Here is a 14,209-nt window from a genome sequence, read left to right on the forward strand (position 1 = left end):
ACAGAGCCGTGAGAGGTTCAAAGAAGTCAGGCAGTTGAAGCCTACCTGCCATCCTGAGCTAAAGAGAAGGAGATGGGGCTTCAGAGAGAAGGAAGTTAATTCACAGGAAGATGAGAAGAGCCAAGGTTTGGGAAACAAATGTTCATCACACCATGCAGAGACAATGTGACACAGAACAGAATCAACACACAGGCCTGAAGCCCCTCCCCCTCCCCAGCCCCCCCCACTTCCCACCCCCCACTTCCCACCCTCATCACCCAGACTCTGCAGCTCTCTGTGGCAGGAGCTGTCTCCCTGGACTAGGCCCCTATCTAAATTCTTAGAGGCAGGTAAGTGGGAGGCAAAAAACTCTTCCCAAGTCTTCGAGGCCTTGACTGTCTTCCACTGAAAATACCCCACATGCATTTGGGAGACGCTCACTCTGAAGCACTTTATGAGGTGTCTCATGGTACTGTGAAACCCAACTGTAGCCACCAACATGAGCCCAGAGCTGCACAATACACCTGCTTCCAATACACCTGCACCTGCCCTCCCTCCTCCAGCCTCCCTGGGTGCTGGCCCCCTGGTGGGGTAAGCCCTCACGGGGCCATCTTCAGGCTCAGTGTCAGGTCCGAAGCCTCCCTCTCGAGTTAGAGGCATCTCATGTCTAGGAACCAGCCCTCGGTGTGGCAAGACAACACAAGAGATCTCATTCCTCCCATCTTCATGAAAGAAAATCGATACACTGAAAGAAAAAGCCTCTTTGATGTTTGCAAAGAAAATCATAATATCTCCCAGAGCCAATATCTAATGATCTGGAATCATTTTTTTTTTCCATGAAACAAAAAGAAGGAGGAGGAAGAGAGAAGAAAAAGAAGGAGAAACAAAATTTCTCTTTTCATAAATTCCACTAAGCCAATGTCTACTGTGGCTGCCTTATAAAAAGAACTTAAGTGGCACCAGTGGGGTTTACATAAGATCAGAATCCGGGGCTTTTAGGGTACTGAACCTCAGGAAGACTCTATTTGAGGAGAATCTCCAGAGGCCTCCCATCTCTGCTCTAGGTGGCATTTGCCTGATCTCCTTCAGGGTTAATGGACTGTTTCGTGCTCTCTATCTTTACGAACTAAAATAATTTCTCCTGCCCGAACTGAGGAATGCACTGGGCTGTCCCCTCCACAGGATCAAAAGCATTTTTCCTAAATCATTTTTTAAAATCCTTACTAAACATGTCATGAGGGAAAGTGAGCAAAATGACTCCTGCTTTTTCCTTAATCTTTCTAACAGCAACATTGTCTGGGGGGGGAAGGGGAGGGGCCAGGGAGTGGGGGATGACAGGCAAATTGTCTCTTTTTCTTTTAAAGAAAAACACAAAAATCCAAAATAAGAACATCTAGTTAGTTCTCCGTATAAAAGCCTCTTTTATATTTATAAAAATAATGCCATTTCAAGATTTCTCCCCAAAAAAGTGACTTCCCTAGTGCAGGTCATTTGGGACCACCAGTGCCATCAACCTGCCGAGTTCTACAGCTGGGCTCTCGCAGACACAAGGGTGCCCTCATCCCCTCACCCCTGTGCCCCTCCACAGCCCACATATCCTTCAGGAGTGCTTGGGAGGCCAGTGGACTCGGACTCCTGGCCATTCCTTCACCTTTGGGGTTCCAAATTCCTGCACAGACTCCACCCTGGGAAGATACTGCAGGAGGTCAGGTAATTCTCACTCAAAGGATGGAAGCTAAAGGGGTCCTGGCAAGCCGACCCTTGGATTTTACACCCTCCCCAAGAATTGTGCAACTGTGGCATCTCGGACGTGGGAATCCATCTCCTACTCATGAGTGGAGAACAAAGGAAGACAAAAACCCATCTCTGGAGCAGGGACCTGAGCCATTTATCCCCACCCGGGGGCTAGGCCTTCAGGGGACAGGCAGGAAGAATCTGCAGCAGCCATAGCCCAGGATGGATGTCAGTGGATGAGACCCTCGAGGCACTTTGTCTCAGTGGCTTCCTTCCAGGAAGGTTTTGACGGCTGCCTTTCCTCAGGGACTGGGGTTTTGCCATTTGCTTTCAAAGAGCAGATGCGGCTTGCAGAACCAGGACCTCAGGAGACAGTGGAAAGGGGATTTTAGAATCAGACAGACACCTGGGTTCAAATTTGGCTCTGCCTGTAACACTCTGGGTGACCTTGGATCTGTGTCCAAATCTCTGCTTCCTTGTCTGACGTCCAGCAGAGTAACTGACATCTTTGGTCTCTGGAGAAAACAGGGCTCTGCTGGCCAGGGCCAGCTCAAGAGCGTGGGTGGGACTCCTTCCAGTGGGTGGGCGGTACTAAGGAAACTAAGGAAACCGACAGGGCCTGCACCTTATCTAGTCTCCTTACCAGGACGAAAAATGATGGAGGCAGAACACTTCGTGTATAGGCTGGTGTCTCCTAGGATCTCCACAAGTGCCGACCCCCATTCACAGTTAGGTTCTTTAATGCAGCACATGTCCTGCCTTATCTTCACACAAAAGAACCGCTAAAGACCCCTTAGGTGCCCGCTGCATGCTGGGACTTGTGCTGACAGGAGCATTCGCATGACACCAAGACTGCCCTGGGGAGAGAAGACATGGACACGGATGCCCAGCCCACGAGACAAGAAGACAGAGGGGACAAGAGTCACAGAAGTGACTTAGCTTCCCAGCTACAAGCTCCTCTAAGTGGAGCACCGTGGCTTTTGGCCCTCTTGTTCTCTATTCTAATACTTTTGAAAGCTTTTTCTTTTTCCAGCAAGAGTCAATTAGAATACAAGCATATTGTAGAAAACCCAGAACTTGCAGGAAAGCGTGAAGAAAGATAAAAATGACCCCTCTCTCCTCTCCAGAGATAAGCACTGTTACATTTTATGAATCCCTTCCTGTGTATTCTGTTTTATAAAGTTGGTCTCATGTTAGCAATGCAATTTTGTATCCTGGTTGTTGTTTGGGGCTTTTTTTTCCCCGCACTTCTTTCAGAAGGATTGAAATTGCTCCAAAAATATCTTTTAATGACTTCATAAGAGTAAATCACATGGTTGGGAATATGAACTCGGAATCAGCAGTCTCAAGTCTAATTGCAACTTCCCCCGTTCTGAGCTGCACAACAATGGACAAGTTACTTAACTTTCCCCAAGCATCAGCTTCTGCATTTGTAAAATGATGCAAAGGGAAGATAAAGCGGGCATCTTATGCAGTTGTTGTAAAGAGAAAAGAGGTAATTATGTGACGTGACTCGCTCAGTGTTGGGGACACGATAAAAAGCTAAGTGGTAGTTCTCATGATTGTCCTGATTAGTCAGTCCATAGTCATTCTTCAACAGGTGAGTATCTCAGGTGTTGCTGATTTATTTTTAGTTATACAGTTAAACAGTTCTGTTATGACACTCTTGGACTTAAATCTCTGTCCATATTTCAACCTTTTCCTTAGGGTATATAAAGCTATGGTCCCAGGTACAAACACTTAAAAGTTCAAGTTCTAGGCCTGGTGGCCTGGACTTATATCCCAGCTACACTACTTCCAAGCTGTGTGATACTGGGAAAGTCACCTAACTTCTCTGTGCTTCAGTTTCCTCCTCTCTAAAAGGAGATGATGATTATATCACCTGTTGTGAGGATTAAATGAGGTAATAGGTGCAAAGTGCCTGGCACAGGTAAACAAAATAAGTATTAGCCAGTGTTGGTATCATGCGTACTGCTAATAATCCTCTTTAACTCCTCTATCCCCAACAGCTCTTAGCACTGGCCTGAGCACAGTAGACTTCCACTTCATACATATGAAATTGGATTAAAATTGGTTGCTATGGGGGATCCCTGAGTGCTCTGCAAGATGCCTGTGTCCTTGTTAGGAGGTTACCCGAGGCCAGTCCTCCCGCCCCCTCCTGTCCACATCTGACCCCCACCCCACACACCTATAGCCTTGTCTTCAGAAGGATCTTTCCTTTTGCCTCTGTTCAACTTACAACACTGTCTGCCTGCGACAGGGTTCACTTGTTACACCCCCAAAGCGTATACAGCCTCTCAGAGGCTTCTGGGATGTTAGGCCAGAGTCCCTGTCTCCATCACTGCCAGCCAGGGTGGAGGGACCCTTTCTGGAACCTGGGCCCACTACACTTCTCTTGTTTCTCACCCTCAGCCTCACAGTCCTGAGCATCTCAAATTGCTTTATTCCATTTATAAGGATCTGAGCACCTGTTGGGCACAGGGCGCTGTGCTCAGGGCCAGGTGAGGCCCAAGCTAGCTTCCACCTAAAGCAGAAACCTCCTGGCCTATAAAAGTCCTCAGTTCATGTTTGGCTCTTGCCATGAACATAAATATACAAAAAGAAACTCTGGTGCTTCAGAGTCAACCCAAGAGATAACCCTAGGCTCATAAGCAAGGCCACCACAAAACCCAGATGAGAAGGTCAGTTTATGCCAAAGGGGAGGGTAGTGCAAACAACCTAGAATCCCAGAGAACCAGGCAGCCTGGGACACTGCAGCTGGGGTGCTGGCAACACGCCACCACAACAGCTATTGCCGGGTCCGTGTGAGGCTCCCAACCTCCCAGGGCCGTGCGGCATTTGGTAGGTAGGAGACTGACTCACGAAGATGATGAATTTCCACGTGCCGGGGGTATGGGATAGATGAACAAGTGGCTAGTGTCATGATCTGTGCTTTCTGGTGAGAATTCTCCTGCAACACAGCTTGAAACTCAGGTCTTGGGGACTCAGAGGTGGCTTCCATCTTGCTACATAGTAATACACATCATGTTACTCCCAAGCCAACTGTCGGTTTGTTCATCCCACCAAGCTGGTTAGACACCTACATGGTGGAAGTCACTGTATCAGAATTAGTGGATGAATCATTACCTAGAATAGGAAAGGCAAATCCACAGCAAGCAGCCCAAAAATCCCTCTGCCCAAGACACCAATCTCCCCAAGAGCCTGGGTGTAGCCTCAGTACCCATCTACACATAGGGCTCTGGGCAGTCCGGTCAATTGCGTGGAACTGGCATGCCATATGAAGCCTCTTGGCCATCTTGGAGCTAAAACAGTACAAGCGTGTAGAGAATATGGAGACAGCAAGAGACAGAAGTGCAAGCAGTCCGTTCATTTTGGAATGAAGTGGGGTAACTGCCAACAACAGCCCCATAGGCAGTTGGTGTAACAACACAAGGTTAGTCAAGGCCATCTTAGGAAGCTTAGCAATAGGCCCAGGCTAAGAGACAGACTCTGCTATGTGACCTTGAACGAGTCCCTTCTGTTCTCGGGCCCCGATTTTCTTATTCATAAAATGGAGATGATGACAACAATACCCACCTCCGAGGGTTCTTCTGATGAGTGAATGAGATGAGATAGTACGAAGTGTTTAACCATACCCGTGTGATAGTAAGCGATTTGCTTTTATTAATTAAATATAGACTGTATTTAGGTAAAGAAGAGTAAAATACATTACCGTCTCCTATGCAACCCAGTGAAAGGACATTCTGAACATATGATAAGACAGAAACATTTTAGATCCAAGTGCTAGAACTAGAGTTGTCTTATTTCCATCAGAAAATGTCCTTGTGGAACCCCATGGAGCTAGTGCCCAGCAACTGCTCCAGAATATAGAGATGTGGTCACTAGAGCATATGCTTCTTAACTAGAGCTCTGTCCATCCCAAAATGGACCCCATCAAACAGAGGCAAACATTGAAAATGGCAATGCGTCTTCTTACCTGTGTCTGGTGCCTCAAAGCGATAATATCCTTCAATTTATGAAAGGGGACTCTTGCCAAACACATGGAACAGTCCAACAGGATTGCACCCAGAAACGGGTGAGAATGTTAGGTATACCATATTCCCACTCTGCCTGCTTCTGTTAGATAATACTTATTATTATATTATACACACACCATATGTCCTCTGTAAATGTTTAATAAATACAGAGAAGGAAAAAGAAAAAAATTTTAAAGTATTCATAATCCCTCCACCTGGGGGGGAGGGAAGTTGGTGTCTATCCATCCAGACTTCTCCCCCTGCATTCTTAAATTTTTAAAATATGATATTTTTAATTTATAAAAATTCCTGTTTTTCCTATTTAAATTCTCTTTCCCTCACTCTCTCCCCCTCCACCTTCTCTCTTTAGTGTATCATTACCAGTTCAAGATCCAGTTCAGCAACCAACTTAAGAAACCCGTAGAACCAACTTTTACTATGACACTCCTCGGAACAAAAGAGGAAAACCAGAAAATCACCATCACTCTGTGAGTATGAGGTGCAGCGCCGTCTATGCTGATGGTGTGCTACTTTTTCTCACAGGGTCTAGGCGGACCCCATAATTTTCAAGGGCCAGGCCAGACACAGCCCACGTGACTGCCCCAAACACCTGTCTGATGGGATGACACCCCCCCCCTCGCCTTGTCATCCCTCCTCAGCCTCAACCGGTCCCGCAGACTGCATTATGGCAAAATGACCTGTGTTTACAATGGGTTCGTTGTGAGATGAGCTGAGCAGAGAGGGAAGCCAGAGGTGGCGAGGTCCATCATCTACTGTGCAGACAGAAGAACCAGGCAGGAGGAGCAGGGAGGGCGGGAGCAGGTGTCCACAGGACAGCCCTGAGCTCCTTTCCAGTGAGTTCTGAAAGCCATAACCCAGAAACCAAATGGGTTTTAACTTGGCACAAATTTCCCTTCTCAGTCAGCCTGCACTGCCAGCCCTGCCCATCTGTCCTCTGCCCCGTTACACACCTGCTCACAATGTGAACAGTGGCCTCATGCCTCCCTCAGAGACTCCCCAGCCTCAACGACCAGAAATAAGGCTTTTTCTCCACATCTCGACCCTCACTGTGGCCTCTTCCTTGGAAGAGACACTAGCCTTCCACCTGCCCCAGGGACAGTTCTCAGCTTCCAGAAGATCTCCTCCAGCCTTGGGTCTCCGGTCATCACACTGATTCCGTCGTTCAGCAAGTATTAGTCCGGGCTTGGCCCCAAAGGTAGAGGGGACCCTAGCCCTAGGATGCTCACAGCCTAGCGGGGTGGAGGGATTCCTAAGCAATTCCTTACAACATTTTACAGGAAGAGCTATGACAAGCTGTGTGGAGGAACCCTCCACCCACCTGTCTTTCCCCAAATCCACTGTTACCTCTGCACTGTCCCAGTTCTCCCCTGGGGAATAGTTCCAAGGTGGGAAGGGCATCTCCTGCTCAGTCAGTGTTGGGACATGCTAATGTCCTACAGACTAGTTAATGCTTCTAATGATAACCAAGAATTTGCATTTAAATTTTGCTCCAAATTGGTGCTTCCCTTTACCATGTGGTTTTCTATTACCGTTAAACTTCGTTGTTTCTATTTTTATGAGGAGGAAAAAAAGCATGAGTGGGGAGATAAGAGTGTGGGGTGGCTCTACTGTGTTAATCAAACCTCAAGGGAGCTGAACTACCCAGAGGTCATTGCCAAAGCCCCACTGTCTTCTCAGGGGCAGTTTTCCTAATTTGTTAAAGCAGAAGCTCGGAAGCATGAGCTCAAGAGAGTTACCAGATTCATTATGGCAGAACTGTCAGAGCCTCTTAATTATGCTAACCTAAAAAATACATGGTTTCCCCAGTATTAATGGTCTGGCTCACCCGCTACTGTTCCTACTGATAGTCTGTCCCATACCAGTTTGGAAAATGCAGCCGAAAAGACCTTCCCAAGTCTTTCGGGCAAACCCTACACAGCCTGAGTGTGCCCAACATGACTTGGCTCTTCCAAATAAACTAGGTCTGATTTCCTTTGTATCTTCAAGGGATAAAGAAATTACTAGTAATAAAACCTATTCCTTTCTCATCACGTTGGATGTGGATATCGGTGAGCTCATCATGATCAAGTTCAAGTGGGAAAATGGCGCAGTATGGACCAATGTCTGGAACACGGTCCAAACCATCATCCCATGGAGCCAAGGGCCTCTCTACTCGGGCCTCGTTGTCAAGACCATCAAAGTCAAAGCGGGAGAAACCCAGCAACGGTGAGTACTGACGCAGCCTCCCCTGACATCTAGCAGGCATCTCCTCATCTCAGCGCCCCCACAGTTAACACTTGCATTGATATCATAAAGTAGCCACGATCACATCCCATGATGGCGCGTGGATGGTCAGAAAGGTGAGATGGCCGTTCCAAGTTCACACAGCCACAGGGGGAAGGATCAGGTTTTGCACCCAGGTCTTCTGACTTCCGGTCTAGCCTCTTTCCACTGCCTGTGGTCCAGAGCTACCTGCCTCGGAGTTGGAGAACGGCCTCACTGGCCCAGTCTTTTTCAGACTTCAGCTGAATCATCGGGAGTTGCCTGTGGGTGCTGCAGTCCAAGGACTATACTTTGAGTGGCAAGGACCAAGACAGACATTTCCATGTTGTTGCTCACCCAGAGAAATGCTTTCAACAGATCACGGTCTCGAAATCCCATTCTGTGAGGGCACCTTTCAAATCTTGGAGTGCCAAAGAGCCCCTGGGGAGCTTATTAAATATGTGGGTTTCCCAAAGACACCTGCAGACCTTCTGATGCACCGTGGTTTGTGAAGGAACCCAGGACACACATTTGCTAATAAATAAAAGCCTTAGGAACTTGTGACGTGGACCAAGGGAGTAGCCTTAAGAAGCTCTGCTCTGTGCAATTTAATGATTTAACGGTCTCCCTTGGCCCCAAAGTCCCCGGGGACAATAAGGGGTTGGGGACAGAGTAAGACACAAAAGAAAGAAAGGGTGGTCCAGCTGCCCCTTAAGTCCTGTCAGCAAAGGGATGCCTGACACATTTTGCTATGGCAGCTCTGCTTCTCTAGAGTTCTGCACTTCTCCATGAGAGGAGAATTCTGCCCTTCCCCAGACCCGCCCCCCCCACCGCCTCCCTTCGTGTCCAGGGAACTCGTCTCTCCTCTCCCACCTTCCTTTGTTGGGAAGCCCATTTCTCTCTGGGGCTTGCCCCCAGTAGAGATGGAAAACAGCAGGTCTCTCACCTCTGAACTACGCTCCCCCGCTCATCCCACGGGCCTCACGGCCAGGAGCGGCCCGTGGCAGATTTATGCCCCCGACTCCCTTATACAACAGCGCTCTGAGTTTTTATCTCCCTGGGATACAAAATCCTGGCAATTACTAAGAGCACACTCTGCCGCTTGCCAACAGATTTCTCCACACGATCAATTTGAGAAAATTAAACTGCTTCTCTCCTCTTAGACACTTAGCTATTCTTGCATGACTTTCTGGCCCATTCGAAGAGCTCTGCTTCTGACAGCCAGCCTTCCCCGCACTCCCTCAGCTCGAGGGTCATTCCTCAGGCCTAGCGGCTGTTCCCGGTGACAGTTCTCTGTGGGTCGATCTGAAAGGCTATATAAAACACACCAAAGCCTTCTCACGGGTGCTTACCCACATGGTTCTGAGGACGGAAAGAGCAGAGGGAAGAGAATGATGCTTCCAGAATTCCCACCACGGGGAGGCCACCAAAGCAGGTCGAGAGGGTTAGTCTCATGGAACCTTCCCAGTGACGCTTGGAAACAGGTATGATTGGCGGTGCAGATCAGGAAGCTGGGGCTCATGGACCTGACACAGCTTGGGAGCATTGCTGGTAACTGTCCGAGCCCAGATCTGTCTCGGGGTTTGTCCGATGCCTTGCCTCTTTGCTGCCCAGGCACTGTTCCCAACAGTCCCTTCCTCCATTCATCTTGGCCCCAAGAATCTGACTTTCCTTGGCCCAAAGCACCAGAGTTGCAGACCTGGGTATTTGCATACCTGCGCTTCAGACCCTTCCTCGGAGCTGTAGCAGGTACAGGCTGAAAAAGGAGGAGGGGTGGTGGGACCTATAGCTTTTTTTTTTTTTAATTAATTTATTTATTTGACAGACAGAGATTACAAGTAGGCAGAGAGGCAGGCAGAGAGAGAGGAAGAAGCAGGCTCCCTGCCAAGCAGAGAGCCCGACGTGGGGCTCGATCCCACGACCCTGGGATCATGACCCGAGCTGAAGGCAGAGGCTTTAACCCACTGAGCCACCCAGGCGCCTGACCTATAGCTTTTTAAGTTGTAAGTGCTCAGTGGCTCTTGTGTGCCTTCACAGCACGAGGTACCATTGGGGGATACAAAAAAACAAAACAAAACAAAACAAAACACCTGAGTGTGGCCCTTGGCAGAAAGAAATTCCAGGACCTGATAATTGGGAAAATAAGATGCATTAATTTTACTAATAACATGCTCCCTCTCAGCGCTTCTCAAACCTTCATGTACCCAGGAATCATCCGGGAATTGTGTTTAAATGCAATTAAAACGTAGGTGGGGTGGGGCCCGACATCCTACGTCTCTAACAGGCTCCCAAGTGCGGCTGCTGCTGGTACATGGACCATGCTTCGCGTAAGTGAAGAACTAGCATTGCACGGTCTAGGAAGCCTAGAAGGAAGATAGCAGTTCAGGGGTGTTGCACCACAACAGGCTAGGGGGAGGCCAGGAGGTATGCCCAGAGAGAAGGCGCGAGCAAAGTAATATGGCAGGCAGAATCCGATGGCCTGCCTCTGCCGACTCTAAGCTCAAATTCCACTTTCTGCTCACCACCTGTGAAGACTTGGACACTAACGGCACCTCGCAGAGACCCGGTTCTGTAGCGACAAATGTAATTTATAATATGTATCTTATGAGACCAATAGCGAACTACCAATTTTGGAGTCCCACTACAAACCACAATCCCAGAGCCAGGATGCAAATATGCAACCTCACAGTCTTAATCTCTCCGCTAACTCCAGGGCACAAAAGTGGTTATAAGTAACTCACTCTGTGCCTCCACCAAAGGAATTCGATGAGAGGTGCTACTCTCTTCCAGGGGCACAAAGTCAGGGATGAGAGGACCTGTTGTGGTGGAATAGACAGGACAGAAAACATTGGTTCAACAGCAGGACATCAAAAGTGATCCACTACACATAATAAGAAAATGTTCAATGTCCCTAGTAATCATAGAAATACAAGACAAAAAATCAATGAGATTATCGCTGGTCACCCACTAGCTTGACAGGAATTAAAAAACAGACAAGATCCAGAGTTGGTAAAGGTGTGGAGAAGCAGACATTCTCATACACTATTTGTGGGAGTGCAAATTATGGAGTTTCTGCAGGAGAATTTCATTCAACAACTAATATTTCGTGAGCACCTACCTTATACCAGGCACTGTTGTAGGTCCCAGGTATACAGCAGGGAACAGAATAGGCAAAGCCGTCAGTCTCATGAGCTTACACTATCAAAATTTTAAATATACATAATACCCAGAATTTTAACTTTATGTGTCTATCCTGGAGAAATACTCAAAATATCCACAAGAGATATACCTACAGGTACAAAAATGTTTGTTGCGGTACTGTCTATAAATAGCAAACCATTAGGGGAAACCTCAATGTCCATCAGTAGGAAAATGGCCCTAATGCATTGAGATACACCCACACAATGGAATGTGATGCACGAGGTAAAAAAGAATGAGACAAATTCATAAGAAGTGAGACAAATAGGTCTCCAATTCCATTACTTGATGACAATGAAAAATGTCAGAAAAAGACATACATTATAACCCCACTTTTGTTAAAAATTCTGTTTACATATGAACAGTGATGTATGTGTAAATGCACAGAAATAGGTCTGGAGTGGGGCGCCTGGATGGCTCAATCCGTTCAGTGTCTGACTCTTGATCTCAGCTCAGGTCATGATCTCTGTTTATGAGATCAAGCCCCGTGTGGAGCTCTTAAGATTGAGTCTGCTTGAGATTCTCTTGCTCTTTTCTCCCTCTGCCCCTCCCTACCTCAAATAAATAATAAATCTTTAAAAAAAAAAAAAAAGGAAAGGAAAAAATGGAGAGAAGGAGGGAGGGAGGCAGGGAGGAAGGAGAGAGAGAGGAAGGAAGGAAGGGAGGGAGGGAGGGAAAGAGGGAGGGAGGAAAAAAGAAAGAAAAGAAAAAGGAAATAGGTTTGGAGAGACATAAACTAAACCAGGAAAGTGGAGAGGAATGATATTGGTAAAGGGTGAGGGCAGAGAGGATCTTTAATATTTGACTTCATTTATTTCTTTACCATTTGAATTTTTCAAAATTGCATTCACAAATTATTTGTTAACACTTTTTTAAATTTTAACTTTACTGAGGTATAAGTGAGAAATAAGATTAAGATATTTAAAGTGTACGATTGTTGTGATTTGGTATCTGTATACATGTGAATGGATCCCACCACCCGGTTAGCTAACACATCCATCACCTCTCTGATATGTAACACAGTGTTGTCAACTGTAGTCTCCCTGTTTTACCTTAGATCTTCAGACCTTATTCATCTTATAGCTGGAAGGTCATATCCTTTTAGCAATGTCTCCCTATCTTCCCCTCCCCTGGCTCCTAGGAACCACTTTTCTACTCTGTTCCTGTGAATTTTACTTTGGTGGGGGGGCAGATTCCATGTGTAAGTGATACCCTGCAGTATTTGTCTTTCTCCATCTGGCTTATACACTATTTTAGTTTTAAAAGTCTGATTTTTTTTAAAAGTCTGATTTCGTGAAGATGTGACCCTAGATGTAATACCAGAAGGAAAAAGAAGAAGAAGAAGCCATTAACTAGAATTCTTCGTGACTTTTGATAATTTTTCTCCTAGAAGATGCAAGTTACCAACACAAACCAACATCTCAGGCCAAGCTACCAAACCATCAAAGCAGTCTAAGGCTTGGTCTCCAAGAGAGACCAGAACACAGAGCAAGGTCCCCTTTAGCTGGACAGTGCCTGCACCAATAAGAAGAAAGGGCTGGGCTTGCCGGGCTGAGTCCAGCAGAGAGGCTGGTGACAGTGGCCTTGTGCCCAGAGACCTTTAAGAGCAGCACTGACAAACTGGAACGTGTCCAAAGAAGGAAGGCTGGGGAGAGAGGCCTGCCTTGTGAGGAACAGTTGAAGGAACTGGGAATGTTTACCCTGGAGTGGGGGCAATGCTGTGAAAGGAACAATAGTTCCCCTCAAATCTTTGATGAGCTGTGGTTGGGGAGAAAAAAAAAGGGGGAACTGCCCCGAGGACTTTCTGTTCTTACTAGAGCTGAAATCACCCCAGTGCAGAGCTCCGGGAAGCAGCCTTTCCCTGATTGCTTTCACTGACTTGGGTTTTATTTTTCTCTGAAATTATGAAAATATTTGTGCACATAAGAATCCAATTTCTTTAAAAATAGCATGCATTACATAAATTGAGTTTTTATTTACAAAGGATGAAACACTTCAGTAAGCTCCATCTTAAAGTTAATGCTGTGTTTGCTCTGTTTTCTATTCAGAATGACATTTTGTTCAGAAAACACGGATGGCCTACAGCTCCACCCAAGCCAGGAGAAAACCTTTGTGAGATGTGACGTAAACTCTACAAAGTTGAAAAGAAAGATCAGATGAGCTTTAACGAAGACCCAGTGTGAAGAATAAATGATCTTATTTCTCATCTGGAATGGTTACTTTATTTGGAAACCCAAGTTATATAAACAATCTTGCATAAAGTTTAAACAAAGCTTAGGTTTAAAAGGGGAGTGTGTTTCACTATGCTAAACTCAGCTTTTAGAAACTATATTATGTAACTGTATTCAAATATTTGTGTAACTAAAATTTTCCCCAGTGTATCTCTGATTAAATGGTAATGTATGCAAATATAAGTACAAATAAGAGCCATTTTAGATCCATTGTTCTAATTTACAATGTCTTTTACTGTTAAGTCAAATTCCTAGTTTATTCTGAGCCGTTTTTTGAACCATGCTGGAAAGGTACTTCTTTATGACAGAACTCATGCTTCAATAAAATGAAATTCCAATTACACACTGGTCGTATGTCCCCACATACACGTGCTTCAGACAGTTCAGCTCGCTAAAAGAAGAAAAATTCTAATTAAGCTAATAGCTGACATCATACAGATTATACAATTATTTTCAAACCAATAAAAGTAGAATCCTCCTAAAACTACTAATGGCGGGCGCCTGGGTGGCTCAGTTGGTTGAGCAACTGCCTTCAGCTCAGGTCATAATTCCAGAGTCCTCGGATCAGGTCCCACATTAGGCTCCCAGCTCTGCAGGGAGTCTGCTTCTCCCTCTGACCTTCTCCCCTCTCAGGCTGTCTCTCAAATAAAAAAAAAATAAAAAGGTGCCTGGGTGGCTCAGTGGGTTGAAGCCTCTGCCTTTGGCTATGTGGGGCTCGATCCCATGACCCGAGACCACGACCCAAGCCCTGCATGGGGGGTGGGGGGTTGGGCACAAGCACAGGTGTTC

The 14,209-nt window shown here is 46.4% G+C and overlaps 1 protein-coding gene across 1 annotated transcript in view; it reads left to right on the top strand.

Moving 5' to 3' along the window:
* LOC111153303 (lipase C, hepatic type) overlaps nucleotides 1–13,662 on the top strand; it is a 144,056-nt gene extending 130,394 nt beyond the window's left edge. Inside the window, exons 8-10 of the mRNA XM_022512240.1 lie at nucleotides 6,100–6,217; nucleotides 7,737–7,955; nucleotides 13,238–13,662. Of these exons, the coding sequence (XP_022367948.1) occupies nucleotides 6,100–6,217; nucleotides 7,737–7,955; nucleotides 13,238–13,349 (449 nt within the window). The 3' untranslated portion in view covers nucleotides 13,350–13,662. The remainder of the gene's footprint in view (nucleotides 1–6,099; nucleotides 6,218–7,736; nucleotides 7,956–13,237) is intronic.
* Nucleotides 13,663–14,209: the final 547 nt, after the last annotated feature.

Source organism: Enhydra lutris, unplaced genomic scaffold, assembly GCF_002288905.1.
Source record: "Enhydra lutris kenyoni isolate GAN:26980312 unplaced genomic scaffold, ASM228890v2 scaffoldscaffold31, whole genome shotgun sequence".
In the NCBI taxonomy this organism is placed as follows: domain Eukaryota; kingdom Metazoa; phylum Chordata; class Mammalia; order Carnivora; family Mustelidae; genus Enhydra; species Enhydra lutris.